At 38.7% G+C, this 20,472-nt stretch overlaps 6 protein-coding genes and 1 non-coding gene across 7 annotated transcripts; 4 read left to right on the top strand and 3 right to left on the bottom strand.

Annotated features, from left to right (window-relative positions):
• The first annotated feature begins 88 nt into the window (after positions 1-88).
• On the top strand, positions 89-3,271 carry LOC125587920 (threonine dehydratase biosynthetic, chloroplastic-like). The gene is made up of 9 exons (XM_048759310.1): positions 89-593; positions 682-861; positions 1,278-1,547; positions 1,655-1,861; positions 1,931-2,179; positions 2,260-2,330; positions 2,419-2,536; positions 2,613-2,747; positions 2,845-3,271. The coding sequence occupies exons 1-9, from the start codon at positions 147-149 to the stop codon at positions 2,983-2,985; spliced, it is 1,818 nt and encodes a 605-aa protein (XP_048615267.1). The 5' UTR covers positions 89-146; the 3' UTR covers positions 2,986-3,271.
• Positions 3,272-3,493: 222 nt separating this feature from the next.
• LOC106407444 lies at positions 3,494-5,377 on the top strand. Its single transcript, XM_013848303.3, has one exon. The coding sequence runs from the start codon at positions 3,946-3,948 to the stop codon at positions 5,212-5,214; it is 1,269 nt and encodes a 422-aa protein (XP_013703757.1). The 5' UTR covers positions 3,494-3,945; the 3' UTR covers positions 5,215-5,377.
• Positions 5,378-5,460: 83 nt separating this feature from the next.
• On the bottom strand, positions 5,461-5,533 carry TRNAR-UCU. The gene has a single exon. It is a non-coding gene; the product is annotated as a tRNA-Arg (tRNA).
• Positions 5,534-6,189: 656 nt separating this feature from the next.
• On the top strand, positions 6,190-8,983 carry LOC125587922. The gene is made up of 7 exons (XM_048759312.1): positions 6,190-7,164; positions 7,237-7,381; positions 7,466-7,519; positions 7,604-7,695; positions 7,990-8,225; positions 8,318-8,488; positions 8,602-8,983. Exons 1-7 carry the CDS (start codon positions 6,332-6,334, stop codon positions 8,700-8,702), a joined length of 1,632 nt encoding a protein of 543 aa, XP_048615269.1. The 5' UTR covers positions 6,190-6,331; the 3' UTR covers positions 8,703-8,983.
• A 280-nt stretch (positions 8,984-9,263) lies between these two features.
• Positions 9,264-9,950, top strand: LOC125587923. Its single transcript, XM_048759313.1, has one exon. The coding sequence runs from the start codon at positions 9,345-9,347 to the stop codon at positions 9,801-9,803; it is 459 nt and encodes a 152-aa protein (XP_048615270.1). The 5' UTR covers positions 9,264-9,344; the 3' UTR covers positions 9,804-9,950.
• A 2,324-nt stretch (positions 9,951-12,274) lies between these two features.
• LOC125587925 (syncoilin-like) lies at positions 12,275-14,189 on the bottom strand. Its single transcript, XM_048759316.1, has 4 exons — positions 13,729-14,189; positions 13,224-13,334; positions 13,062-13,142; positions 12,275-12,622 (listed from the first exon to the last, which is right to left on the bottom strand). Exons 1-4 carry the CDS (start codon positions 13,996-13,998, stop codon positions 12,548-12,550), a joined length of 537 nt encoding a protein of 178 aa, XP_048615273.1. The 5' UTR covers positions 13,999-14,189; the 3' UTR covers positions 12,275-12,547.
• A 4,165-nt stretch (positions 14,190-18,354) lies between these two features.
• On the bottom strand, positions 18,355-20,237 carry LOC125587924 (tyrosine-protein phosphatase RLPH2). The gene is made up of 4 exons (XM_048759314.1): positions 19,575-20,237; positions 19,435-19,502; positions 18,727-18,906; positions 18,355-18,614 (listed from the first exon to the last, which is right to left on the bottom strand). Exons 1-4 carry the CDS (start codon positions 20,083-20,085, stop codon positions 18,444-18,446), a joined length of 930 nt encoding a protein of 309 aa, XP_048615271.1. The 5' UTR covers positions 20,086-20,237; the 3' UTR covers positions 18,355-18,443.
• Positions 20,238-20,472: the final 235 nt, after the last annotated feature.

The raw sequence follows: 20,472 nt of genomic DNA on the forward strand, positions 1-20,472 counted from the left end.
CACAAATTTAAAATTCTAAAACCGGTACGGTTTGGATCTGGTTATCGATTAAACCGAGTGAGTGTGCGTTATACAAATTACAATCACCGATAGTTTTTGTTTGCCGCCGCCACCACAATCTCTCTCTCTCTCTCTGATCAGCCGTCATGGATTCCGTCAGGCTTCCAACGGCTCCTTCCTCCCTCCGCTCCCAAACGCTAGGTCACCTCTTACCCCATCGCCTCCGCCACATTCCGCTACCTCCTTGCACATCGAAACCGCTGATCGCGATGATCACTCGATCTCGCAACCGCGTCTCTCCGATCGCCGTCCTCTCCGGAAACGAAACGTCCATATCTCCGCCGGATTCTCCTCCGCCGCGTCTCAAGGTCAATCCGAGCTCTCTGCAGTACCCCGCCGGCTACCTCGGCGCGGTTCCGGACCGCGCGAGCGATCCGGAGAACGGGAGCATCACCGAGGCGATGGAGTATCTGACGAGCATACTCTCGACGAAGGTCTACGACGTCGCGATCGAGACTCCGCTCCACTTGGCCAAGAAGCTATCGGAGAGGCTTGGCGTTTCGATGTTTCTCAAGAGAGAAGACTTGCAACCTGTAAGCATCACTATTAACATTGAGAGAGGTTATATACATTTGGTTGATTCTACATCTAAGTGTGTGTGTGTGGTTTGTGATGGTTCAGGTGTTCTCGTTTAAGATTCGCGGAGCTTACAATATGATGGCGAAGCTTCCATCGGAGCAGTTAGCGAAAGGTGTCATCTGCTCCTCAGCTGGAAACCATGCTCAAGGAGTTGCTATGTCTGCTGCTAAGCTCGGCTGCACCGCCGTGATTGTTATGCCTCGTACCACCCCTGAGATCAAGGTTATTTGCATTAGCCTTGATGATGATGTTTTTGAATGAATCCTTGTTTTTATCTCACGTTAGTACAATGTTTGGGAAATAGCTAGTTGGTAGCTCTGAAGAAGACTAGCTACTAGGTGGATTATTCAGACCTAAAATGAACTATTAATTTATTTTATATTTATATAAAATATTTTAGTTTTCGAGTTTAATTATGAAATTATTTTGGTGAATTATCAAAATCAGAGATACAATATTTGTAGATTTGTATTAATAATTATTATTTAATTTAGCAGATTTATATTAATTTATATCGTTTTAGAACAGCTTAAACCAATTTGAATCGTATAAATAGGATTTTAAGAAAACCGCCTTCCTATTTTTATAACAATAAGTTAGTATATGATTTGTCTCTGGTTTATTTTGAAAAACTACAGTGGCAATCTGTGGAGGATTTGGGTGCAACGGTTGTTCTTGTTGGTGATACGTATGATGAAGCACAAGCATTTGCTAAGCAACGAGCTGAAGAAGAAGGTTTGACGTTTATACCTCCTTTTGATCATCCGGATGTTATTGCCGGACAAGGGACTGTCGGGATGGAGATCACAAGGCAAGCTAAAGGTCCATTGCATGCTATATTTGTCCCCATCGGGGGTGGTGGTTTGATAGCTGGTATTGCTGCCTACGTGAAGAGAGTTTCTCCCGAGGTACATGTGCACTCTTTGCTTTGGCATTGTCACATCGCTCTCTGTTCATTTATAATCTAGATATGCAGCTTCTGTCACCTTATTGTGGCTATTTGTGGGTCGTGCAGGTGAAGATCATTGGTGTAGAACCAGCTGATGCAAATTCAATGGCGTTATCTCTGCATCACGGCGAGAGAGTGATATTAAACCAGATTGGTGGTTTTGCAGATGGTGTAGCAGTTAAAGAAGTTGGCGAAGAGACTTTTCGTATATGCAGAAAGCTGATGGATGGTGTTGTTCTCGTCACTCGTGATGCTATGTGTGCATCAATAAAGGTGACGTGTACATTTCATCTGCAGAGCGCACTGAGGCAGATAAATAGATAATCTTTTGTTTCTCTACAGGATATGTTTGAGGAGAAACGGAACATATTAGAACCAGCAGGTGCTCTTGCGATCGCTGGAGCTGAAGCGTACTGTAAATATTATGGCCTAAAGGACGTGAACGTTGTAGCCATAACCAGTGGTGCAAACATGAACTTTGACAAGCTCAGGATTGTGACGGAACTCGCCAATGTCGGTAGGCAACAGGAGGCTGTTCTTGCTACTATCTTGCCGGAAAAGCCTGGAAGCTTTAAGCAATTTTGTGAATTGGTGCGTGTTTGGTATTACAGCATGTTAGAAGTTAATCCCGTTGCTGAGCGCATCTAATGCGGTACATTTGATCGATGCAGGTTGGACCAATGAACATAACCGAGTTCAAGTATAGATGTGGCTCGAGAAAGGAAGCTGTTGTACTATACAGGTAAGTCTGTTCCTTAAAGTTTAACCTCTCGGGAGTTGTTGTTATTCGTAATCTAATCCACACAGTTTTGTTTTGTGTTGCTGCTTAGTGTTGGAGTGCACACACCCGGAGAGCTCAAAGCACTAGAGAAGAGAATGGAATCTTCTCAACTCAAAACTACGAACCTTACAACCAGTGACTTAGTAAAAGATCACCTGCGTTACTTGGTGCGTCCTTAAGTCGATTTCATTTCCCATTGATTGATTCAAGTTTGATGTGTGACTCACACGTTGTATATTTCAGATGGGTGGAAGATCAAGTGTTGAAAACGAGGTTCTATGCCGATTCATATTCCCGGAGAGACCAGGTGCTCTTATGAAGTTCTTGGACTCTTTCAGTCCACGGTGGAACATTAGCCTTTTCCATTACCGTGCAGAGGTTTGTTTCTGAATCCACCATTTTCATCATAAGAAAAGCTTTGCTGTGAAATTGAGGCTCGTTTTTAACTATACGATGCTTCCTTCTTTCAAAACAGGGTGCTGCGGGCGCCAACGTGCTGGTCGGGATCCAAGTCCCGGAGAATGAAATAGAGGAATTTCGAAACCGAGCTCAAGTTCTTGGATACGAGTACGTCTTGGTAAGTGAGGACATCAATTTCAAGCTTTTGATGCAGTGATTTGGAGGTAGCTGTCATGGGGAAACCAAAACCGAGCAAGTAGAAGAACCCATGAGAAGAGTCAGAGTCTTGGTTATTGAGCTCTGGTCTTCTGTAAAACGTATCTGTGCTGCTCTCGGGCTATTGGATGCTACGCGCCTGTGTTATACTGGCCTAATGTGTAACCTTTATTTCAGCAAATGACCTATAGGGCTAACCTCCAATAAAACTTTTATGAAATTAGTTTTCTTGCTAAGACGAGTGTACTTCTTAGTTATTTGTTGGTTAAATAGAGGCCGTTAAAATATTGAGCTATAATCTTTTACCAAAGTACTAAAGATTTTCTTATACAAGTGGATGTTATTTTCTTTATAATGGAGATTGATTTGTATGATATAAAATGTAATTAGGAAAAAAGTTGTACAATTAGAGCTAGAAAAAGAGAAGTATATATATGTCATGTCATTTAGATTTTAAAATTATGTTGGAATTCAAACAACAAATCTTATAAAATTAGGTATGGTTTTAGATTCTGGATTTTTGGATTCCATTGTATTCCCAAAACCAGCCCCTTGGTTTCGGCTTGATTTGCACATGAAAATATCTCGCTAACACTTCCCAAAAAGGAAACAAAAAATAAACAAATAAAAACCACAAAACCATGGGTAGTTTTCAGACAGTCCCTTTGACGGCTCAAAACCAGCTGCTCTGTTAACTCTGTTTTGTATATTTACCCGTCATCTCTTTCTCATCCCTTTTGACTCTAATCCAGAAACCGCTTCACAAATACTCTTCATCACCCAACGCTAAGCAAATTGCAAAAGTCGAACCCGACGAAGATACTATAATTATAAAACTACTCCCTCTCTACGGAAGCGTCGATTGATCTATTGGGTTTTTTGTTTCGTTTTTGGTCTTTTTGTAAATGTAAAATCTCGCTCTAATTAATTCACTTGTTGCCGATTTTAGGATTCGAACTAGATGGAATCTAATGTAATGTTTACTGGGTTTAGTCCCACAATGCTAAGCCTCGAGACTCCCCAGAATCCTCCAAACCCCGTGCAGTTTCAGCATCCTCATCCTCATCCTTACACAGCCGCAAGCGATCAGCAAACTCATCAACAACCGATGAAACCGTTATACCCTTACGCAGCCAAGGCTAAACAGCTCTCACCAATAAGCGTCGGCGGAGGAGGAGGAGGAGAAGACGACGACCGCGGGTCAGGCTCCGGATCCGGGTGCCACCCGGAAGACAGCGCGGGAACCACCGACGGAAAACGAAAAATCTCTCCGTGGCACCGGATGAAATGGACGGACACGATGGTCCGGCTCCTGATCATGGCGGTATTCTACATCGGCGACGAGGCCGGTGGTGCGTTGGGAGGGGATCAAACCGACGCGAAGAAGAAGATCATCACTGGGGGGATGATGCTGCAGAAGAAAGGGAAGTGGAAGTCCGTGTCGAGAGCCATGGTGGAGAAAGGCTTCTCCGTGTCTCCGCAGCAGTGCGAGGACAAGTTCAACGACTTGAATAAAAGGTACAAAAGAGTCAACGACATTCTCGGGAGAGGGACCGCGTGCCACGTGGTGGAGAATCAGGGGTTGTTAGAGGGGATGGATCATCTCACGCCTAAGTTGAGAGAGGAGGTTAAGAAGCTGCTTAACTCTAAGCATTTGTTTTTTAAGGAGATGTGCGCTTATCATAATAGCTGCGGGCATTTAGACCAACCGGGGTTAATGAATCAGGTTCCGGTTCAGTCTAAACCGGATTTTCAAATGGCGAGGATAGTGGAGAGAGAGGAGGAGGAGGAGGAGGAGGGAGAGTCTGATATGGCGGAGGATTCGGAGACGGAGATTGAGGACACGGATGAGGAGGAGGAGGAGGAGACGAGTAAGAAGCGGAGGGTGTCCGCGGCTGTGAAGAGGATGAGAGAGGAGACGGCGCGCGTGTTGGATGATCCCGGGAAGAGCGCGTGGGAGAAGAAGGAGTGGATGAGGAGGAAGGCGTTGGAGATTGAGGAGAGGAAGGTCGGGTACGAGTGGGAGGCGGTGGAGATGGAGAAGCAGAGGGTGAAGTGGGTAAGGTATAGGAGCAAGAAGGAGAGGGAGATGGAGAAGGCGAAGCTGGAGAATCAGCGGAGGAGTCTTGAGACGGAGAGGATGGTTCTGGTTCTGAGGCGGAGGGAGATTGAGCTTACGGAGTTGCAGTTGGCGGGTAAACGGGTTGACCCGAGTTCAGCTACCGGGTGAGATGATTAGTGTTAGGATTTTTTGTGTGTGTTGGGGTTTGGTTTATATAAAAAGTTTATTAGTTTCATATCTGGATGGTGCTTAGGATTCTCACATTTTCGACATAATCAACTCATTATATATGTTTTAAGTAATCCAAAACGTATTTAAATGACTATTAGTTAGTGAAGTGAATGGAAAATTTTCTCTCATCCGCATCAAGGTAAGGAAGGATTAAGGATTCCAAAAAGAAAGATAAAATGAGAGCACACCCGGTGGGACTCGAACCCACAATCGTTTGATTAGAAGTCAAACGCCTTATCCATTAGGCCACGGGTGCTCTTGTTCAATTTTCCACCCTAAGCCGTCTAATATATAAAATAGAGAATTTTGGTTATATTGTAAGAACCATAGATTCTTTCATTCATGGTCATGGACACAGAGAAAAAAAAATCTGTTAATACTTTTTTATATTTCATTTGTCATAAGATGTAGTTAGTTTCAAACAAGATTTAATAAAATAAAGTGTGAACAACAAAAAAACATTATGATAAATACTGTGAAAACTTTGTTTATAATTTGTGGTTATGGTTCAGATTTATTTCGATGGTATAGTAATTTAAAATAAGTGTCTGATTGGTCCATTTAAAAGGTTAATTAATATTTGAGAAAAAAATATCTTTAAATTTCTGGCCTCTGTTGTTAAACTTTTTAGAAAAATTTATATGTGTTTGTGTATTTTGATTATTCCCTTAGTTTATTTGTTTATCAAGCAATATGAAGGGTACGAACATTATAATACTGTGCATTTTCTAGCAAAGAGAATAAAAGTTTGAGAAAAATATGTTTGGATGGAAGTTTATAATAATCAAATGAATTTTGCTAAAAATTATTCTAATTGAAGTCCAAATAGAAATCTTTACAGAAATGTTACCAACATGAATTTTTTAGCATCAACTAAAACCGGTTAAAATTAACTAAAGGCTTTTTCCACCCTAACGGAACCGTTGACGGCCCATCTTTTTTTTCTAGTTCAAGTGCTCTCCTTCCGTTTCCGTTTATTGTCCTATCACACCGCTAAATAACGCCGTCTCTGGTGCTTGCCGCTGCCTAGCGCCGTGAACGTAACCCTAACGGCATGGCTTCCTGTGACGACGACTTCTCTCTTCTAGGAGGAGAGGACCAATCAAACCCTAACCAACATCACCACCACCACCACCAGGTCCTCCACCACGCGCCGTACGCTCCTCGACGATTCGCCCCGAAGCTCTCGAACCAGATCCACGCGCCACATCATCACCAGACTAACGCCGACGAGGACGACGAGCACCACGACGTCGTCGCGTCCTCCGCTTTCCACGGCGTGAATCCCTTCTCCACCGACGAGAATTCGAATCCCTATGATAACAACAACAACGCGGCTGTGGAAGGAGGAGACGAGGATCTGGACGCGAACAGATCCAGGATCGGCGGAGGAGCTCGTCTGGAGAAGAGGCAGAGTCAGGAGGAGCTCAGCGACGGCGGAACGACGAACGGCGGCGATACGACTCCGTACGGTAGCTTCAAACGCCCGAGGACGTCGTCTTCCTCCGCCGGGGAGTACAGGAAGGATAGAGAGGAGTGGAGCGACGCGGCGATCACGTGTTTGTTGGATGCGTACTCTGACAAGTTCACTCAGCTCAACAGAGGGAATCTCCGGGGGAGGGATTGGGAAGACGTTGCTGCGACGGTGAGCGAGAGGTGTGAGAAGCTGATCAAGAGTGTGGAGCAGTGTAAGAACAAGATTGATAATCTCAAGAAGAGGTATAAGCTAGAGAGGCATAGGATGAGTAGCGGCGGAACGTCTGCTAGCCATTGGCCTTGGTTCAAGAAGATGGAAGAGATTGTTGGTAACTCTATGACCACGAAAGGTGCGTCTGATGAGGATAGAAGTGGCAGCTCGCTGGGGAATGCTGCGAAGCCAGCGAGGAGGTAATGCAGAGACGATCACGTTGGACTGTTGTAGTGTGTTCTTTGTTCATGGTTTTGTGATTATTGTTGTAGGTATCCCTTGGTGACGTATAACCCTGGAGTTCAGATTAATAACGTTAAGTCTAAGGCTACATCAAACCCTAGATGGCGAAGAGTGGTTTTGAAAATCAGTGGTGCAGCTCTCGCCTGCACGGGTCCTAATAACATTGATCCGAAGGTTTAGAATTGAGTTCATAATCTTTTTGTTGTTGTACTTGCACTGTCTAGGTTAGGCGTTAAGTTCTCGTCTTTGTTTTGGTAGATCGTTGGTCTGATTGCTAGAGAGGTTGCAATGGCTTGTCGTCTTGGTGTAGAGGTAAACACTCGGTTCCAGATTGTTATTGTTTCTCCATTACCCTTTTGTTCAGTTTAATGATATTTTTTAGTTCTTTTCTTGCAGGTAGCAATAGTTGTTGGGAGTCGGAACTTATTTTGCGGTGGTACATGGATTACTGCTACTGGTTTGGATAGAACCACTGCATATCATATCAGGTTTTGCTTTTTCTAACTACATTAGTCAATTATATCAATGTTTTGTTCTTCCCCTAAAACAATATACGTAGACACTGTAAGAGCATTTTATCTGCTTTCATGATGTATCCATATAGGTTCATCATGTTGTAAATTTTCAAACATTTGTTTGTATTTTCATCAATGCAAATGCCTTCACTTATCATTATTGCCAAACATATTATAAATGGATTTTTCAGACAACAAGTCTGTTCTATTTTGTTGTCTTTCCTGAAGATGTGTTGTTCCGCTCACTAACTCTCTGTTGTGTAACAGTATGATGGCGTCTGTGATGAATTCTGTTTTACTTCAATCATCCCTGGAGAAAATGGGAGTTCAGGCACGGTTACAAACTGGAATTGCGGTTCAAGGGGTCGGGGAGCCGTACAATCGTCAACGAGCCACTCGACATCTTGATAAAGGCAGAGTGGTAATATTTGGTGGCATTGGTGCAACGCTTGGCAATCCACTTTTATCATCCGATGCAGCTGCAGCTCTTCGAGCTATAGATAGTATACTTTCTTTTACCCCCATTGTAGAGTTCCTTTGTTCAGTAACCGTAAACTAATGGTCCTGACTTAAAATTTCTTGCATACATTATCAGTTAATGCAGAGGCAATGGTGAAAGGAACAAACGTGGAAGGTGTTTATGACTGCCATTCACAAGATAGTAACGCCACATTCGAGCACATAACATTTCACGAGTTGGCTTCTAGAGGTCTTACGACAATGGACACTATGGCCCTTAACTTCTGTGAAGAGAATAGCATTCCAGGTCGAGATTTCTTCCTCTCTTTTAATCATTACTTTCTATCCACATGTAATGATAAATAAATAAAAAAAATGAATATAATGTAACTGATCCTTCTCCTATGGTTGTAAAAACAGTTGTGGTGTTTAACTTTCTGGAAGCTGGGAACATCACAAAGGCATTGTGCGGAGAACAAGTGGGCACTTTGATCGACAGGACCGGGAGGGGTGTGAGTTAGTATGATGAGCCTTTATTCACAAACGCCTTTGCACTGTGACTTTATCTACTCCTTTTTTTTCTTCTTAAAGTAATTATATTCCATAGACGAAGATGACAAAAAAGAGAGAGGAGAATGCTTTCAGTCTCTTCACGGAGATGCTCTCCATTCAACAGACCTTTTTTTTTTTCCTTTTTTACATCTGTTTTCATTGTTTGTGACATCTGAGTTTAAGTTAACATGCCGTTGTATATTCTTACTTGTTAGTATCATCTTTATATAAGTTACGAAGAGGTTCTTCATTTCTGTTCGAGTTAAAGAAAACAAGAAGTTGCAAGAAATTTGAGTAATCTAAAAGTTATGGTAAATTATAATCTCTGCATATCAATATTAGAGTATTTACTTTACTATTTTTTTTTAAAAAATACTTGTTTTGCCGCTTGGAACTGATAATTATGTTCGGAAGATAAAAGCAAATTATAGATTTTTTTTTAAAAAAAGCGATGTTTCGGTAATGTACGAGAAAGACAACGAAGGTGCTAGAATCTCCATCCGTTCTTATCCTCGCTCACTATATAAACACTCTCTCCTCTCAGAAGCGAGCTAAGTGTCGTGATTAGTCTGATTCATATTCCAAACGCAGTTTTAAGAGCCAGCAAAAGGATGCAGACGGTATCGGTGGACGAGACCAAAAACACGGTGGTGCTACGCGCTGAGCACCGGGACGAGGAAGGTCGGAAAGCTGTTGATAAGTTCGAGTTGAAGACACGAAACCCGGAGACGATCAAGCAAGTTGAGAAGAAGCTGATGGAGAAAGGCGTGCAACGGATGGAGAGGCACCCAGCCGACGGGATCCCGCTCAAGAAACAGCCCAAGTCCGGCCACGGTGGGAAGTACACGTGGGAGGGGCCTGATCGGGTGGAGGATTACGAGATGCAGCCGGATCCGCCGGCCATGGACGAAGGTGATCCGAACTACGACGAGGAGCAGGCGAAGAAGAGTACCGGTGGTGGTGATGACGTGGCGGTGGAGCTTGTGAAAGGTGAGGTTGAGGTGGCCAAAGAAGCGCCGACAGGTGTTGCCAGGGTCGAGGTTGATCCTCGCTTGATCAGCTCTCCTTGAGCAAGCAAGAAAATGTTGGGGTCAATGTGAGAAGGAAAATAAACTTTCGGGGTTTGATTTCTAATTTCGAGCTGTGATGTTTTAATGTATTAGCGACGTGGAACCCTATTTGTGTAAAGAAATAATATTCTCACATGGTTACTTCTTCTCAGAGTTTTTCATTATCCATTTTAACAATCACTTTATATTATTCAGTAGTTGTCGGATCACTTGCGATGCATCAGTACGACGTCCTTTAACAGCGTGATGACAGGGAACATGTGACTATGCGAGTCAACATTTCTGGTTACGCGAGGTTAAGTTTTTTCGGTCAAAATATTCCAAACGCGACAAATGTCACTTGTAATAGATCTTTCGTGAGTTGTTATAGTTAACCAGACTCTTCCAAAAGCATAACGTGCTATAGAAAAATAAAAAAGAAATCTGCGATGAAATTTTTTTGTCTTGCTTATACTCTCTCTGAATAGACATATTATTTACACATGGGGCCGATACAAACTTGATTGTGGGCATATTGCAACATATAAGCCCACACCAAATAAGAGTATTAAATTTTCAGCTCGACACTAGCAAAGTAGCGACACAATTAGTTGGCCCATTCTTGGTTTGTTGAAGATTGGCCGAATCAATTTGAGTAGCCTCCATATGAGGTTCCAACAAAAGCGTTTGAAAACAAACAAAAACTTGGAGACAATTGCTAGAGAAGAAAGGTGGTTCATGGCCGCACATCGTCTGGCGATGGCACAACTGAAAGGTCAAGGGTGTTAGCATTTCGGCAAAGGTAAATGTATTTTATCTGCTGGGTTACGGGGACATCTGTCAGAAATTTAGATTGTATCAGTATATAGATTCTTACGAGGACATATTGATATAATGCGGGATGCAGGTGGACGATTAAAACAGAAATTAGTTATGGCTAAGATGAGGTTGAATTTTATGTGCAGCAAAACATCACTACTTTTGATTTTATATGCTTTTCGCTGAAGAGATTGGAGTTCAACAACAAGTGAATTAGTGTTTGGGTTTTGACATTTCTATGTATTATTGACATATCTTCAGAAATTTAACGATATATTTTTTATCTATGCAAATATTTTTGAGCTGCATAACAATTACGCCTATTTAGTCATTTACATACTTCAGCTACATTTTATGGATTTGTAGAGGTGTGAACTATTCAAAATCTATGCCAATACATTTGTCATGAATGAGTAATAGTTAGTTGTGCATGGTTTTAATGTTTTTAATTGCCAAATACTTGGATTTACAGAAAATTCAATAAAAGTATATGTCATATTGTAAATAGAAAGATATATCTTTATTTTATATTGATATTTTAATTTTTGAAACACAAAGTAAATAGTTGTTTTTGTTAAATGTAGTGGTTAAAGAAATCTCCGAGCCATAAGTATATCTTAGTGGTACTATTCTTTGTGATGTAATATATCAAAGCATTGAGAGCATCTCCAAAGGCACTCTATTTTTTCCTCTATAATTTACACTAAAATAGAGTAACTCTATTATAGAGTTAAATTTGCTCCAATGGTTCACTCTATAATAGAGTTACTCTATAATAAAGTGAAATATATAGTATTTTTGTTTTTTCACTCCAAATATAGAGTGAAAAAACAAAAATACTATATATTTCACTTTATTATAGAGTAACTCTATTATAGAGTGAACCATTGGAGCAAATTCAACTCTATAATAGAGTTACTCTATTTTAGAGTGAAATATAGAGGAAATTATAGGGTGTGATTGGAGATGGTCTGAGGAACATGAATGGAACTGGAATTTTGTGACACATGAATATCATTGGGATGCTAAGAAATCAAAGCTGCAGAAAAATATGATTATTCTTATTTCTACTTTGATGATGTTTTCTGTCTCCCATTGTAGTATTCAACATCATCATTGATCATTAATGTCTCACTGATGCACCCTCCCTATATATATATATTATTATTTTTGTTATCAAAGCTCCCACTAGAATAATGAAATAAACGCCTATATTATTTTATACTACGCAAAATAAAATAAAATAAACGTGGTTGCTACTTGCTACAATTAATTTAGAATCTCACTCGAATTTATTGCTAAATTTATATTTATTGCTAAATTTATATGAACGATGATCATATGAGATAAACGGCTGTACTTTGTAAATTGTACGTTTTGTCGTCTTTATAACAAATCTATAATTTCAATAATGCAATTATCTGACGATCATTTGCACAACAAAATTAAATAAAATCAGGAGAGAACAACATAGATGATATCATCTTCTCTTAACGTACCGATAGCACATTTATTGGCAATTTAAATACAACATATTCTCTTAACATTTCAGCATTTTTCATCTATTTTCACATTTTCCAATGCAGATTTCATAAAAGTCATTTCCATTTTTAACTAGTATTAGTACATTATATGCTGTAAGGAGGTATGAACATAAGTGTAAACCAACTGTAAAGACGCAAACAGGAGAAAGAGGATTCAAAGAAAGAAAGAGAGTAGTGTTTTTAGTTACAAACCTGTCTCAGATGAGTATTTTTTTTGAAATTTACTTCCTAAAGAACATTATAAATTCTCCAGCAAACCCTAACAGAAATAAAAGTAGTAGTAACACACGACGATTATAAAAATATAAATTACATTCAACCATCACAAAACCTAAACGTAGAGTTAAAACACTCGGAGAATGGTCTCTGGTCCCCAAGATTGGTCCTGTCTTGGATTCAAAGTCAGTGTATAGAATCTATGTTCTTGCTCAGCTCTTCCAGCTTCTTCATTCTCACCTTTTCGCTCTCTCCCACCAACTGTAAATCATTCGTTTCAAAGACCCATTAAGTCAACAGTTACAAAACAGAGTGAATATATATAATCAATAAATGCTCAGTTATGCAGTGAAAAACAGGTACGAAGATACTTTTCCATGTAACTCAGCTCAATCATATGTGTAATATCGAAATTGGATGAGCTAATTCTGCAAACTAAGATCAAGGCTCACAGATATGTCTAGTCAAACATAGAGATTGGTCACAAGATTACACAGGAAAGGTTGATGTGAATTAAAAAAAACTGAGAACACAGAATCCTAAACCAGAGAGGAAGATACTAACAACAAAAACACTTGAACCAATTATTCAAACACGATCTTCAATTACTTTTTCTTTTTTTTTTTGGTCAACGTACGATCTTCAATTACTATATTCAATTAAAAAAAAAAGAAAATGATTTTAGGATTAGTTGACTAACCTCCATAAGCTTGGTGATAAGCTGCACCTTCTCCCTGTTCTTTTCATTGAATGCTTCGAGAGCTTCTTTGTACTCTCGTTCCTACACACCAGATTATAGCATCTTAATAATAATCCTCAACCAGACATAAAATGGATTTGGTTATGTGCAATGGCCTCTTACCTTTTTCTGAACAGTATGACCCAAAGGCTTTAACTCTTTGTTAACAGAATCAATCTTCTTCCTGACCAAAGCAACTTCTTTCCTCATGGGGTCAGCTAAACCTTCAAGTTCCTAAATATACAATTCAAACCATTAAGCTTCTTAATCATGGTTGTTTTCACAAAAAGGAAAGATCTTTGATCCAAAAATCTCATTTTTACCAAATGGGTTTTACAATTAGTGATACAAATGTGGAAACACCCACAAAAGTCCCAATCTTTTCTTACAAATTATAAAAAAACTATTTTTTGTTCAATGTAAAATGTCAGATCTTGAAAATTTCAATACTTGGGGTCCTACAAATCTAACCCCTAAACATGAATCAAAACCACATAGCTTCACTGCAATAAACCCCCAAATGTCCAATTTTTAATATCTTAATTTGTTTTTTTCTATGTAAGAAACAAAAATTAAAGCACAATTCTCAAAAAAAAAAATGATAAGAGGAAGAGAAAGATGTTCATACCTCACGGATCAAAGCGAGACGCTTAGTCTCCTCTTCGACACGACCAAGCTGAGCTTGAACCCTTTCCCTAATCTCCATCTTCTTCTTCTCGATCTCCTCTTCTTTCGCCCTGAAAGCAGACAACGCCGTCCTCGACATCTCCTCGTCTTCCTTCGACATTTGGCTGCTGAAACTCATGCTTCCCGACAGCTGAGCTCCTAGCTGTCGGCTGTGCACCGCCGGAGGAGCCACCGTCGGCTGTGACGTCTCTATTGCCTGCATCTCCTTCATCTTCACTCGAAACCCCCTTTAGCTCGATCTCTCTCTCTCTCTCTGGTTACTTCTAGGTGCTTCTGTGGTAGAGAGAATAAGAGATACTGAGAGTTTTTCTTTTTTAGAACCCAGAAACAGTGTTGTGATATGAACATATATATAAAAAAAGATAATTACAATAAAAATGATATAAGGGTAACTTTATCAAATAAACGTATAATAAAAAGAGATAACAGGCGATAAAAATGAAGAAGCATTAGGTGAAATTACCTAACTGCCACCAACAACCGATAAAAGATTTTTGATTTTGTTTTTTTTTTGGATTCGATTTGGCTTTTGTAAAATTAAAAAATAAAAAGGTATATAAAATAAAATATTCTAAAAAGTGAGGAGAATATGATTTGTAACGGTTGTTTAATCTTCAGACTTTGTAGGACAACCGTTGGATCAAAAGATCCAGTGAAGCAAGAAAAACGGGTGACCCGTAGAACCCGGAGGAGACAGCTCGTTAACAACTCAGCTGTTGCGTCTAAACCGTTTGTTAGTATACACCTTTGTGTAATCTTTTCACTAAACTCGTTTATTAAAAAACTACTACAACTAGTATAATTTTTTCACCGCGAAACGGAATGTTTTACTTTAGTCAAAGTTATAAAACAATTATACTAATTGTGGTCAAACATACCAAAATGGAAAATCAAATGGGATTTTCTTCGTGTATCTTAAGACAGTTGTTCGAGTTAAATACATTATGGTCAACTTCAAGTACTCATTAATTCTCTGTTAATTATTTAGCGATAAAAAGATATTAATAGGAAAAAAAGAGAGAAGAAACGTAAATGCGAAGGCAAAGGGTAGCAGCCAACGGCTTCAACTACGGGCCTTCGAAGCAAGAATCCTTCTTTTAATTTCTTTTTTATTCACTCTTTTTCTTTTCCTTAATGGAATTTACTTTTATTTCAATGTCCATTACAAACTATATATTCCTCTAGGCTAGCCATCATCTCAAGATATATAATAGTCACATTTGTTTTATTGGTGGGGTTTTCCATCTTGTCCTGATTAGGAAATTTGAAATTTGTTTGTCCCACAAGTTAATATGAAAGTATATTACTTAGTAGATAGTTTAATTTCCAGTAATTAACTAATGGATAAACTTTACAAGGTTTTGTTGTTTATATATAATTCGAAAGATAGTTTACCTACTAATTGACATAAAACCATATATGTACTATCTCACGTATTCTTTTAAGTCTTATAATGTTTTCATTTAATTAATTTTTATAAAACTAGTAGTTTAATATCAATGGTTGAGGTCGAACAGAGAAATAAAAACTTGAGATGACACTGAAATTTAGATCGGTTTCAGACTTTCAGTTTAGGTTGCTCAGAAACGCAGTTTTGAGTCATTTCTATTTGTGACTTTGGTCGGGAATAAACCGGTTCGAAGCAAAAGAACTTAGTTATAAGGTGAGGATTGAGTCGACCGAAAACGTATAGAAAGAGGCTGATCCTTTAGTCGACGTGTGCTTCTCTGCCATCAAGGACCCACTAAACCGGTGTCTTTTGCTAGCGCATGCATCAGATTATCATTTGGCACCCATACTTTATCCTTTTAATTATTAAACATTCTTATATGGATCCCAACTTGTCCTTGTTTAGTAATAAAACAAAACAAAAAAAACTATATAATGTAACATTCTGAATATCCACAACGATGTGATACTATTAAGAAGTTATGTGCAAAATTTTATTGGTGAGCTTACTACTCCTAAATGCGATGATTATGAATTTGATTGAGCAAGGATATCGACTTTATACCTAATTGCCAACATCAGCACTAATTAGAATTTAATGGTGTCATGAAATATGATTTGCTGTCTCTTATCAACTTCATACTTTCAATTATTTTTCTTTTAAATCAACGACACGTAATAGGTATGTCTCCATGTCCATGCCAGATGGTTTAATTACGAAATATCCTTGTTAATTTGAAATTATTTACGGGATCTTATTAACGCAATGTTTTTATTAATGAAAACGTTTGCACTTGTTATTTGGTCTTTATTTGAGCCTTAACTACAGCATAGAGCTTAGTAGTTTACCTTTTTTGTGTGCTGCCTGAGAGCTTAGTAGACTTCTTTAGTATGCAACTATACCCTAACAACTTTAATTTCTCCATCTATGTTATTAATTACCATCATCGTAATAAACGAAGAAAAACAAACAAAACAATGTGATAGGTCTCTCATATGGACAAAGAAGAAAGATGAGAAGTATCTTTGTGTTTTGGCAGTTACGCTAGTCCAATTGACATCCCCAAAGATTCTGGTCCCTACGAAACGAGTGTTGTCCTTGTATTTGCATATGTATTTTCCCTTAAAATGCTATATTTTACAAGCCTAGATACTAATTATATAATATAAAAATGTTATGGTAATGAATTTGCAAACTTGCGCATTCAGTAGTATACATAGACTCTTTGCCCCACCTGAAATGTTTCTATTAAGCATGTGTTTTTGTACTATATATAGCCAATAGCTTTTTGAAAGAATACAAATTAATTTGGATATTTGATTTCAGACAGTTAAAAAGGCTGTATCAGTTTTTGTTGTATTTTAGAAAGGGTGACAAAATTATAGAAAATGTTAAATGTCAAGATGAATAAGATGTCAGGAGTCGTGGTCTAATCCAAGATAATCCAACATCTGCATAAGCACTGAACAATAAGTTGATGGTTTCTGATTGCTTTTGACAAGTTAGTGCAGTCTTTCAGCCTTTTCTGAAGTTGGGAAATACATAAGTTTGGTTTCTGTAGAACTCGAATTTACAAACATCTTAAAAATTAATGGACGCTACAACGATCCAACTAGAAATCTGAACGTAACTTTCTGTAATTGTGTTTACCAACAAAAATAAGAACTTTATGTAATTGTATTTGTTAAAATACGAATATATGTAAATGTATGGAGATAATATATTAAATAGTCAAAGGAGTAGCAGGCTAGATGCTGTCTGAAACTTTTCTGGTTTTGTACTAAAAGAATCTACACACTGTCTGACTCGTAATTAGGAAAATCTTGTGGCAAAATATTAATTTTATTATATATGTATAAAAATAATATATACACACAGAAACACACTTTTCTGCTGAACAACTAGATTGTGTGTCAAACAACCAAATTTTAACTGAAGCTGTATGCACACAACAGCGAAATTGTCCAGTTCTCACGTAACATAATAACAAAATCTTATACAATGACCGATATTGAGTTGGTCTAATGGTAAAGGAGTTACGATTGTAATTACCGCAATTCATATTTAATTCACGGTGAAAATAACTATTTACAATGTTTGGGTTCTCAGAAAAGAGGTGAAACCATCTTTTTTTACCCAAAAATAAATAAATTATACAATGGATTCGTAATTTTGTCAAGTTAGGTATTGCCTATTTATATTTGTTGTTTTCCGTCAACATGGATTTTGTTTGTTCTTATTGTTACTTTTCTTTTGTTGATTATCGATTTACAGTTTCAATAAAAAAGACTGAAGTTGGTTGAACTGAAAGTTAGTGATTATGAATATGGTTAGCTATTCGTTCGAATAATTGACTGACTTCGCATGATCTCACAAAACATGATTGAGTTTCTTATTGATCCATGCCGCAACCATGCAAAGTTTATCATCAAGACATCAACAACATACTGTAAGATTTAATTTTAATTTGATTATACTTCCATCACTGGGTGATCTTAAGAAACAAACAAAAAATGAAACCAATTTGTTTATACGCTTAGATCCTGGGGAACTTTTTTCATAATAAAAATTTCCGGTTCACGTGAACCAACCGAAGTAAAACAACAGCTGTCATTAATATGAAAATGAAGTTAGCATGTGTGTTGCACATTCCTGACAACTCCTTTTCTTATCTGTCTTTTTCCTTTAATTGGGTCCATTTCTTCCTCCCTGGTTACTACTGGATCCGAGGGTAAAGAAAGAAAGGAAATAAACTTGATTATAAAAGATAAATTCGTAATCTCAACTTTTTTTTTTTTTAACATATTTTGCTAAAGCGGTACATTGTGTAATATAAAAAAGAGAAGTTTAGGACCTCCTGACTCACATAGTTTCTCTATAATTGAATTAAACTTAGTGTATATATCAACTGCAGCAAATGTTCCAAAAGTTCCATGGGTTGCACAAGGGCGTATCACCCACCCTTCTTCATAGGGCTTTCCTGAATTGCGAAGTTAAAGTAGAAATAAGTTCTAATGATTGGGCTTTTGAACGTTCGTAGGCCCATTATGTTGTTTTTCCTCTGACCTGTCAGAGGTCACTAGACTCACTACTTTTGAGAATTTTTCTTTGTAAACGTTTGTTAAAACTGAAACCTCATATTAATTCTTTCTGGGAATGCAACTATGCAAGTATACCTTGATCACAATGGATTGAACAAAAGAAACTCAGCTAGAAACATTATCAGTGTCTCGGATAATCATCTTAGAAGGAAGAACAATCGCAGCCACAGGCTTTTCCGGGTATCCACCCCCTTCATCGATGATCAATCTCAGACCATCCATATGAAGCTTCCCATGATGCCCGCTAACTAAAACAGTCTCTTTATCATCCAGCTCCTGCCCAAAAAAAAAACATTTCAGACAGAACACAAAAGCATACAAACAGATTACAAAACTAGAGCAAAGATCCTAACACCAAAAAAAGTTGGTTTATTTTCAATCTTTTCACCTGTGGGATGTCCCAAACGTTCCTCCGACCGCTAAGATACGGTACTTTCGAAATGCTCGTGTCTTTAGCTCTCAACAGCTTTAGTTGTTCTTCAACGCTGTCCCCTTTCTCCAAACCAGCATGTACAGCAATCAACTTACAACGCTTTACCCCTTCCTCGGTCTCTACACAAACATCATCCTGCAATAGAATCAACAAAATAAAATTACTACCAATTTTTTCCTCCAAATAATATCTTAGCTTGGCTGTAACTGTAAATCTCTAAAGGGTTGCAAAAGATTTGATCACTAAGCCCAAAGGTCCACTCTTTAAAGCTTTATACACACTCAACTACTTAGGAGAAAGATCTTTTACCTCTTCATGAACCCAAACACATGACTACTACTATTACTACACATTATTCCTCCAAATAATATCTTAGCTTGGCTGTAACTGTAAATCTCTAAAGGGTTGCAAAAGATTTGATCACTAAGCCCAAAGGTCCACTCTTTAAAGCTTTATACACACTCAACTACTTAGGAGAAAGATCTTTTACCTCTTCATGAACCCAAACACATGACTACTACTATTACTACACATTATTCCTCCAAATAATATCTTAGCTTGGCTGTAACTGTAAATCTCTAATGGGTTGCAAAAGATTTGATCACTAAGCCCAAAGTTCCACTCTTTATAACTTTATACACACACTCAAACTACTTTTCATACCTCTTCATGGACCCAAACCATATTGGTCAAGAACTTCTTGTGACTCTCTGGCACAGCCTTCATCAAATCTACAAAATTAAAACAAAAGTTTCAAAACCAAAACAATTAGTTACAAACTACAACCAGAGAGAATCTTTTACCAGAAGATCCATGAGGAACACCATAAGATTCAAAAGTAGTCCCAGCATCATAAATAGATCCTTTATAAGCCATCCCTTTCACGGAATTGAACTGAGCCTTAATCTTACCAGCCCACCTCCTCCCTTGGAGATGCATCTCCTCAAAGCCTTCGCCTTTATACCAACCTTCCCTCTCCTCGCTCTCCTCGTACTCCCTCCACGTCTCCTTCAGCTCGGATCCGTCCCAAGGACGCGGCAGCAAACCCAGAAACGCCGCGAAGGCGAAGTCGTGGTTCCCGGCGAGAAAGACGTGGGTTTGCTCCGGGTGTTTCTCCGGGAGAGAGATCAGAAAGTCGATGACTTTACGCGTCTCCGGTCCGCGGTCGCAGTAGTCGCCGAGGAAGATGACGAGGGCTGAGGTGAATTGTGATGGGTCGAGGGCGGATTGGAGGTTGAGCCAGAGGTTGGTGAGCTTGGTGATGTATCCATGGATGTCTCCGACGCATATCACCGTCCGTGGTTTTTGCGACATTGCTCTCTGTTTTGTTGAATTGATAATGCGCTTGTTTTGTTTGCTAGCAGGTGTGGTGGCTGCTTGTTTTAAAAATTTTAATCATTAACGTTTACCAAAAGAAAAAAAGAAAAAAAAAACTCTTTTATCATCTAAATTAATTTTATTACACAACTCAACACCACAGTATCTACCACTGATTTACTATATGATGGCCCTTCCAAGTACGTACTAGATGAAGAAAGGCTGTTACTTATAGTATGATAGAATATTCGATGAGCCAAAGTTCAATAAGCTGAACATTTGAAGTTGGGGCAGCTGATGAGACAGCGCAACAATGTGCTCTACAACAGCATAACTCTTATCTCAGCACCATCACTGCCAGTTAGAACAGAGAAAATTTTCAGG

Source organism: Brassica napus, chromosome C5 (genome assembly GCF_020379485.1).
Source record: "Brassica napus cultivar Da-Ae chromosome C5, Da-Ae, whole genome shotgun sequence".
Taxonomy (NCBI): Eukaryota; Viridiplantae; Streptophyta; class Magnoliopsida; order Brassicales; family Brassicaceae; genus Brassica; species Brassica napus.

Excerpts from the sequence above, each read along its gene's own strand:
- LOC125587920 (XM_048759310.1), top strand. The coding sequence starts at position 147 with ATGGATTCCGTCAGGCTTCCAACGGCTCCTTCCTCCCTCCGCTCCCAA. Across the intron at positions 1,862-1,930 it reads CTATGTGTGCATCAATAAAG|GATATGTTTGAGGAGAAACG; the intron begins GTGACGTGTACA and ends GTTTCTCTACAG. Across the intron at positions 2,537-2,612 it reads AAGATCACCTGCGTTACTTG|ATGGGTGGAAGATCAAGTGT; the intron begins GTGCGTCCTTAA and ends TGTATATTTCAG.
- LOC106407444 (XM_013848303.3), top strand. The coding sequence starts at position 3,946 with ATGGAATCTAATGTAATGTTTACTGGGTTTAGTCCCACAATGCTAAGC.
- LOC125587922 (XM_048759312.1), top strand. The coding sequence starts at position 6,332 with ATGGCTTCCTGTGACGACGACTTCTCTCTTCTAGGAGGAGAGGACCAA. Across the intron at positions 8,226-8,317 it reads AGCTCTTCGAGCTATAGATA|TTAATGCAGAGGCAATGGTG; the intron begins GTATACTTTCTT and ends ATACATTATCAG. Across the intron at positions 8,489-8,601 it reads TGAAGAGAATAGCATTCCAG|TTGTGGTGTTTAACTTTCTG; the intron begins GTCGAGATTTCT and ends TTGTAAAAACAG.
- LOC125587923 (XM_048759313.1), top strand. The coding sequence starts at position 9,345 with ATGCAGACGGTATCGGTGGACGAGACCAAAAACACGGTGGTGCTACGC.
- LOC125587925 (XM_048759316.1), bottom strand. The coding sequence starts at position 13,998 with ATGAAGGAGATGCAGGCAATAGAGACGTCACAGCCGACGGTGGCTCCT. Across the intron at positions 13,335-13,728 it reads GTCTCGCTTTGATCCGTGAG|GAACTTGAAGGTTTAGCTGA; the intron begins GTATGAACATCT and ends TTGTATATTTAG. Across the intron at positions 12,623-13,061 it reads TTATCACCAAGCTTATGGAG|TTGGTGGGAGAGAGCGAAAA; the intron begins GTTAGTCAACTA and ends AATGATTTACAG.
- LOC125587924 (XM_048759314.1), bottom strand. The coding sequence starts at position 20,085 with ATGTCGCAAAAACCACGGACGGTGATATGCGTCGGAGACATCCATGGA. Across the intron at positions 19,503-19,574 it reads TGTTCCTCATGGATCTTCTG|ATTTGATGAAGGCTGTGCCA; the intron begins GTAAAAGATTCT and ends TTAATTTTGTAG. Across the intron at positions 18,615-18,726 it reads ACGTTTGGGACATCCCACAG|GAGCTGGATGATAAAGAGAC; the intron begins GTGAAAAGATTG and ends TTTTTTGGGCAG.